This window comes from Phodopus roborovskii, unplaced genomic scaffold (assembly GCF_943737965.1).
Source record: "Phodopus roborovskii unplaced genomic scaffold, PHOROB, whole genome shotgun sequence".
Classification (NCBI taxonomy): domain Eukaryota; kingdom Metazoa; phylum Chordata; class Mammalia; order Rodentia; family Cricetidae; genus Phodopus; species Phodopus roborovskii.
In genome coordinates, this window is record NW_026125397.1 from 24085812 (window position 1) to 24094298 (window position 8487).

The following is an 8487-nucleotide window of genomic DNA, read 5'->3' on the forward strand; positions in this document are numbered from 1 at the left end:
AGGAGGAGGTGTGAAGCATCCAAACTTAGCCTACAGGAAGACACCCAGGGGATTCAGCTTCCAGGGATGAGGGAGTAAAGCCAAGGCCAGTAGGAATGAAACAAGAGTTTGGCTGTTGCCTTCCATACTTAAAAACACAAATAAATACAACACTAGAATTTCCCAGTTATCCCCAGCATCTGTGGGGATTAGTTCCAAGACATCCCCTCTAAATGTGTCTAAATCTTTGGATGTTCAAGTACCAGGCAGGTAGCATTTACACACAACCTAACCTACACATTCACTCCCACACCCATTGGAACCCTGAGGGACGGCTTGTCATATGTAACACAATGTCAAAAGGCATGTTAATAGTTGCCATGCTGTGACGTTTGGAGAACTGTGCTGGGAAAGGGCAGACATGTCATTTCCCTGAACACACCCAGTGTGACTCTGAGGCCACAGAAGCCATGGATATGGACAATGGACCACCTGTAACCATGGATGCAAAAGTCTAACCACACATTGATTCCAGTTTTTGGGTGCCTGTGATTTGATGATACACAATGGTTTGTAACTGAAGGCAATAATGACAACTAACTTGAATCCTTTATTTTCCTCCAAAGAACGAAAGTTTTAATTTCTTTACTGGGGGTGCTTATTTCTCCCTGCTTATAGCACAATAACCACAGAATTTTTAAAGCATAAGTCCTATCAGATACTTTGTGCCCTTGCATTCTGCATAGCAACTACTGACACTAGAAAACCCTAAACGGCACGGGTAGACTGGCAGGCGACTAAGAACCCTCCCGTCTTTGTCCAGAGTTTGAACTAAAAAGTACTGTATTTCTGAGTAAGAAGAGACCTGTGATTGCTTGGGATTGTTACCCTGAGGAACTTCCCATGGGGGAAGTTACAGTGACTTCTCTCAGATGGGTGGAAAGGCTACTGAAATGGGAATTGAGCAGGCGGTCCGCCAGGGGCCGTTTTGATTACTGTATTATTGCTGTCATAAACGTTGTTGCTGCTGCATCTCTTCTCCTGACAGAAATTTCTGGCGAACCCAGAGTTGTATGTGCCTCCCTTGGCTCCGTACCCACTCCCGCCTGCAGCCATGCTCCCCAAAAGGCTGACCCTGCCAGAGCTGAAGAGTCGATTCCCTAAGTGTGCTGAGCTCCAAGGCTACTGCCCAGTGACTTACCATGACGGAAAGCAAAGGCAAGTCCTCGTATTCCCAGGACAGACCCACACCCCTGCTTAGTTTTCATTTGCGTACACGCGCGCGTGCGTGTGTGCAGGTGTGTGGGCATGTGTGTGTGCAGGTGTGTTGTGTGCGTGTGCGTGCATGCGTGTGTGTGCAGGTGTGTGTGTGTGAGAGTGCATGCATGTCTGTGTGTGTGCATGTGTGAGTGTGTGCATGCGCATGTAGGTGTGTGTGCGTGCATGTGTGTGTGTAGGTGTGTGTGTGTGAGAGTGCGTGTGTGTGTGTGTGTGTGTGTGTGTGTGTGTGTGTGCAGGTGCCCACAGAGGCCAGAAGACGGCACCTGGTCCCCTGGAACTAGACTTACAGGCAGCTGTGAGTCACCCAACATGGGGCATGCTGGAAACCCCAAATCCTGTCTCTTCAAGAGCGCCAAGTGTGAACATCTGAGCACCTCTCCAGTTCACAAAGAAACAATCTTATCGTGCTGGTTATCTAGGGAAACATTCCTTTCCTCCTTGAGCTGCAGAAATAGAAAAAGAAAACATTTTTGAATCTTGTTTATGTAGTACTACATATTAATGATACAATATTAATTACATACCTACATATATTAATCCCACAATGATTTTTATTTTGTTTTTCATCTTCAGATATGAAGCCTTGGTACCTGGTAACATTCAATATGCTGCAGAGTATCGTGATCGTATATTTATTTGTGAGAGTGAAGAAAAACTCCAGAAATTTTTGAGGTGAGATTACGCAACAATTGTAGATATCTATTATATCCTGTGTCCCATCTACTGTGCTTGGAACTGTGGGAGAAAAGGAAAGGGAAGGGAGGGGAGGGGAGGGAAAGGGAGGGGGAGGGGAGGGAAAGGGAGGGAGGGGGAGGGAAGGGACAGACAGAGAAGTACGTACTGATTTGTTCCTAATCCTAGGGCTGCAGGACATATGATAGATTTTTAGTAACTTGATAATAATGGAATATTATGGCCAGAAGGGTGAGGAAGGGCCTAACACCCTGGCATGATGGGGAATGGACTAGAATAAGGAAAAGTGCCAGATGCCAAGCCGATGCGCCTGCAGTCAACCTGCCCCTGGGGACCCGGGACCGTAGGAAAGTCAGCTGTCTGGATGTGATATAGGGGCAGGGCTGGAGAAGGTGAGTGTGGTAGAGTACAGAGGTCCAAGCAACACCACCAAGCAGCAATCAGACTTGATTTGACTCTACAAGCCACAGATGTGTGCTGTCTGCTTCTAGCCTGGGTCAGTGTTAGAATCGGTCTTACTTAGGACAGAGATCTGTGGGGTGTCAGGAAAGGGCTGGGGGCAGAAGTGATGTTCGGAGGTTAACAGAGTAACCTGTTACATCCTTAGGACCTTTCCTCTGCCGCTGGAGGAGGACAAGGGCAGAGGTGGAGGACCTCAGGGGAGAAGGCTGAGATGGGGGAGAGAAAACCTTCCGGAAACCCAGGGATTGGGCAGCTTGGGGCTGAGGTTCCTGGGAGACTGAGCCCCTGCGGGGTGGGGAGGAAGGGAACCTGGAGCAGTGGATGGGGCTCCAGGACCTGCCTTAGCCCTGAGGGGACAGAGGACAGGCTGCTGAAGAACAGAGAGAAACGGTGAGCACTCCACCCAAGGGCAGAAGCTGCTCTTGAGCCAGATGCTACTGGCTGTCACAAGAAGCCACATTTAAAGCCAAATCCCGTTACACCTTCTTATTATGATCGGCCAGTCATGAGTGATTGCACAAGAGAGAAGAGATCGCACAGAGTCTGAGCCTTAGCTCGCCATCTCTGGAGGCCCGGGTGTGCAGAAATCTTACTGTAAAAAGATGCGGGATATTAGTTGCTGGGAGAGACGTAGGACTGAAGTGGAGAAGTCGAGGTTACTATCGTCGCTGGTTTTCTTTACAGTCTTTGTTGTTCTGGGTTTGGGGGGACTTTTGTTTGTTAGTTGGTTGGTTGGTTGTTGAGACCAGGTCTTACTCTGTAGCCCAGGCTGGCCTGAAATGGACTCGGTAGTGCAGGCTAGCCCACTTTTGACCTCTGGGATTACAGGCCACCCACCATGTTTAGCCATTCTTTTCTCTTTTTTTCTAATGTGGAACTGTGAGCATGTTTAAAGGAAGCTGCATGGAAAGGGTCTGAAAAAAGCAGGGTGAGCAAGGGAGAGACCACCACCGTAATAAACCCAGAAAGAGGACAGTGCAGAGTCAGAGCATGTGGGGACAGCGCTTAGACTGATGGGAGAGGTCATTCTGTAAATATGTTTCTCTTATTGGTTAGTGAATAAAGCCCTGCTGGCCAATAGGAGAGCAAGATAGGCGGGACTAGGAGACGAGGAAGATTCGGGGATAGATAGATAGAGGAGGAGAGTCAACAGGTAGGACAGAGCGAGCAGAACTCCAGACCCTCTCTCCGGTAAGTCAAGACCACGTGAAAACACTTAGATTAGTAGAAATGGGCTAATATTTAAGACAGAGCTAGCCAAAAAGAAACGCTAGTAACAGGCCATCAGCTTTATATCTAATACTGCGTCTCTGTGTGTTATTTGGGGCTGGCGCGGCGGTGGGACCAGGCTGGGGGGGGGGGACATACTCGTAACTTTAGACAGGAGGTACCAGTACTGGGAGAGGACCTGTGTCTGCCTCTGTTCAGGATCAGCAGCTTCTGGAAGAAGTTCCATGCCCGTGTCCTCCAACAGGGGGCCAGTATCTGTTTAGGGGATGAAGGGACACTTAGACACTTCATTCCCAGCCCCCAGAAGGTGGAAATACAAGAGTTGGGTTCAGAGTGGGCTCCATGAGACCTTGTGGGAAACTGAAAAGCAAGAGACTCTTCTAGAAGCCCTAGTCATCCTCCTAGTATGCTTTTTCTCCAGCAGATAAGGCAAGCAGTGAGCCTTGTGTCTTTATGCACAGCATGGGGGGGGGTGAGCATGTGTCTAAAGAGCTTTGTGCCTGCAGGTTGCCAATGCAGTACTGGGACCAGAAGCTTCCGTGCAAACTTCCCCCGCTAAAGGAACCCATCTACCTTACAAGTCTCCCTCTGCCTGGATATCTGGAACAGGTTCTGTTTCATGGTTTTCTACAATACACATTACATTTGGGGTCTCTTCTAATAGTAGCTTTTGCTTTTATAACAGTGAGGTTCCAGGCAAAATTTCCCAGTTTTAAGTTGTAAATCACCTTCAGCTATTTCATTTATGGGTGGTGGTTAAAATGAAAGGTGTGAACTCAAAGCCAATGCCTGGAGCAACTCTGGACAGACAGAAGGGGAATGGGCTGTCTTAAACTGTCTGCATGTAAGCCGCATGCGTAGCTCTGTTCCTCCTCCTCCTCGTCCTCGTCCTCTCCTTCTTTTTAATGACTTGAAATGTGTTGGCTTCCCAAAGGCTAACTTATCCCACACAAGCATGAAGTCACAGTACCAGGCTAGGTGAGCTACAAAACCCATGTTTTATCGCGAATTTATATTAAACTATCTATTCAAATCACTTTTTTGTTCATCAAGATATAATTATTTTTAAAAGCAGTAAATTCATCACTAGTCAATTACTACTTCAAAGGTATTTAAATTTTGGATTATTATTTGTGTGTGTGTGTGCACTGCTCATGACGGGAGAGGTCATGTGCCATGGTGTGTGTGTGTATGTGTGTGTGTGTGTATGTGTGTGAGTATGTGTGTCTGTGTGAGTGAGTGTGTGTGAGTATGTGTGTGTGAGTGTGTGTATGTGTGAGTGTGTGTGAGTATCTGTGTGAGTGAGTGTGTGTATGTGTGTGAGTATGTGTGAGTATCTGTGTGAGTGTGTGTATGTGTGTGAGTATGTGTGAGTATCTGTGTGAGTGTGTGTATGTGTCTGTGTGTATCTGTGTGTGTGAGTGTCTGTGTGTGTGTGTGAGAGAGAGAGAGAGAGTGTGTGTGTGTGTGTGTGTGTGTGTGTAGCCCAAGTGACAACTCTGCAGAGTTGTTCCTCTCCATCCAGCTTTTTTTGTGCCTCTAGGATCAAACTCAGGCCAGCAGGCTGGTGCAGCACCTTTACCCACTGAGCACCTCACTAATCTCCTAAAGTTAATTATTTTTAGTTCTACAAAATAAATGTCAAAAGCACAGGTTTACAGCTTTGTGATAACTTCTACACCACTTGTGTTTATTTTTTTTTTTTCAATTTGCCTAGAAAGTTAGCTTTCAATGGCACATACCTGAGCTCCATAGCAAGACTCGCTCAAAAAAAAAAAAAAAAAAAAAAAGAAAGAAAGAAAGAAAAACTGAAAAAAAGATGAGGAGCAAGTTGGCTCCCATGTGACATAACAGCAACATGCCAGGGGGGAGTGTTGGCACAGGCCTGCTTTATCAAGAGGCCTCATTTGCCTTCACAGCTCTAGGAACTTGCTGCAGTAAAGCTGTGGTGTCTGGGATTCCTGGTCCTGTGACCCAGGATGCACACAGTGGGAGGAGGCAGGGCTACCAGTTCCAACAACACAAGCCAGATGAGCCGAGGGAACTCAAAGTCCCGCATCCCGTTCTGTCCTTTTAAGTTTATGTCACAGAAGATGTCAAACATGAACAGAGACCCTCAGACAACGGCACGCAGCCACCCTCACCAAGTGTAGTTTGTGTTTCTTTCCTGTTGCTTGGATGGTCATCTAACCGTCTCCATCCCTGGAAGAGTATCCAGTGAAAGCACTAAGACCTTTATCAACCTCCATTAGGAATGTGAACTCTGTTGCCGGGCGCTGGTGGCACACACCTTTAATCTCAGCACTCGGGAGGCAGAGGCAGGTGGATCTCTGTGAGTTCGAGGCCAGCCTGGTCTACAGACTGAGTTCCAGGACTGGTTCCAAAGACACAGAGAAACCCTGTCTCGAAAAACAAAAACAAAACAAAACCAAAAAGTATGTGAACTCTGTGCTTTGAAACCGACTTGATCGTCCAAGCACAGGGCCCAAGTAATTTACAGCAGAAACTCGAAGGGTGGAGATGCCCCGGCTGCTGGTGAAGACGCATGAACAGGTTCAATCAGCTGTACGTTTGGAAAAATAATACTTCATTAAATGAAAGAGAGAGAGCCCAGATGCACACTGACTTAAATCGTTTCCTCGCTGCAGGGTACAGCAACTTCCCTGATCAAAGCACTGAACGCAGCAGGATGCCTGAAGCCCAAGTTCCCCTTCTTGAGTGTGAGGCGATCTGTGCTTCTGTACATAGCATTGCATCTCAAAGGTATGTGTTTTAGATGACACTCCACTGGAGAAAGCTCAAACTGTACCAGCCCTGGTAGACCGGGCTGATATTCACATATGGAAAGGGGCAAAGCAAACACAGGTAGATGTGAAAATATCAACCCTAGAATGTCCAGCTTTTAAATGAAGAACTATAAACTGGGCCTGGCGGCACAGACCTGTAAAATCCCTACCTCACGGGAGGCCGAGAAGGGTTACAAGATCAAAGCCTGCCTAGGCTACGGAGTGAGCTCTAGTACAGTCTAGGCAGCTTAATGAGAGAGACCTCGTAACAAAAAAACAAAATTTTAAACCAGGCATTGTGGCACACACCTTTAATCCCAGAGCAGATCTCTGTGAATTCAAGGCAAGCCTGGTCTACATAGCAAGTTCGAGGCCAGCCAGGGTTGCACAGTGAAACTCTATCTCAAGATAACGCAGAGGTCTGGGGATGAAGTTCAGTGGTAGACACTGGCCTAGCTTATGTAAGCCCTTAGGTTCAACCCCTACCACCACAAAATTAATAATATAATAAATAAAATCAGGGTAATGAATAACATAGTCAGCACTCAAAAATCCACACCATAGAGAAAGGTGAACACGGGAAATTATGGTCTAAGATAGCAGGCCTTTAACCTTATCCGGGGCTGGAGGGGATCATCTCCCTCATAGCTGGGTGGCCTGGTTACACATGAAGTTCTGCTTCGTTGAATTACATTTACAACCTGTGACATTTTCTACAGCATTTAATCCCAAAGGTTCTGAATATTCAAGATTAAAATACAAGAAGAAGATGGAGAAGTTTATGGAGAGATGTGAACTCATAACATACCTCAGTGGCAAGATGACCCGGAAGTACAAGGAACCTCAGTTTAGAGCTATCGACTTCGATCATAAGCTGCAGACCTTTTTCTCCCTGAGAAACATAGACCCGGTTACCGGATAACCTGGGTAGCTTACCAAGACCCGAGTTCCCGAAGTCTTCTCCATAGAGGGCCCTAAAGCAGCAGCTGGAAGTCCTGTGTTCCCTGAAGACCTTACGTGGTTACCACCAGGCCTCAGACAGACTCAAAGCTCATCAGCCAGGAGGGCTCACCCTCTGAGTACCAAAGTGTTCATACAATTTTCAACTTTATTGCCTTCTTCTGAATGTTGATGCTCCCACGAAATAGGCATTCTGTTTGAGATATTAAAATGCTTACTAAATCTAATTTCTATTTTTTTTTTTTCTTTTTTGTTTTGTCTGCTTGCTTGTCTTTTGAGACAGGGTCTCTATACAAAGCCCTGGATATCCTGGAACTCACTCTGTAGACCAGACTGGCCCCAGACTCACAGAGATCCGCCTGCCTCTGCCTCCTGGGTGCTGGGATTAAAGGTGTGCGCCACCACCGCCCCGATGAAAACAAATCTTTTAAAAGTGTGGGGGGGCAGACTTGGGGAAAGAACGATGTAGTTAATAATATAACAATTCTTAAACAATAGCTAGAACATAGGACTGGAGATGAAGGCAGCTGGGAGATGCTTGCTTCATACACAGGAAACTCCCTTAACCCTTCACAGACAGGCGCGATCCGGCAGACAGACAGGCGCGCTCCTGCAGACAGACAGGCGCGATCCTGCAGACAGACAGGCGCGCTCCCGCAGACAGACAGACAGGCGCGATCCTGCAGACAGACAGGCGCGATCCTGCAGACAGACAGGCTCGCTCCTGCAGACAGGCAGGCGCGCTCCCGCAGACAGACAGACAGGCGCGCTCCCGCAGACAGACAGGCGCGCTCCCGCAGACAGACAGACAGGCGCGCTCCCGCAGACAGACAGGCGCGCTCCCGCAGACAGACAGGCGCGCTCCCGCAGACAGGCAGGCGCGCTCCCGCAGACAGGCAGGCGCGCTCCCGCAGACAGACAGACAGGCGCGCTCCCGCAGACAGACAGGCGCGATCCCGCAGACAGACAGACAGGCGCGCTCCCGCAGACAGACAGGCGCGCTCCCGCAGACAGACAGGCGCGATCCCGCAGACAGACAGACAGGCGCGCTCCCGCAGACAGACAGGCAGGCGCGCTCCTGCAGACAGACAGACAG

The 8487-nt window shown here is 48.2% G+C and overlaps 1 protein-coding gene across 1 annotated transcript in view; it reads left to right on the forward strand.

Moving 5' to 3' along the window:
- Positions 1-7630, forward strand: part of Ak9 (adenylate kinase 9) — a 77175-nt gene extending 69545 nt beyond the window's left edge. The window contains exons 35-39 of the mRNA XM_051175566.1: positions 1028-1197; positions 1834-1932; positions 4152-4254; positions 6294-6408; positions 7151-7630. Coding sequence (XP_051031523.1) covers positions 1028-1197; positions 1834-1932; positions 4152-4254; positions 6294-6408; positions 7151-7353 — 690 coding nt within the window. The 3' untranslated portion in view covers positions 7354-7630. The remainder of the gene's footprint in view (positions 1-1027; positions 1198-1833; positions 1933-4151; positions 4255-6293; positions 6409-7150) is intronic.
- Positions 7631-8487: the final 857 nt, after the last annotated feature.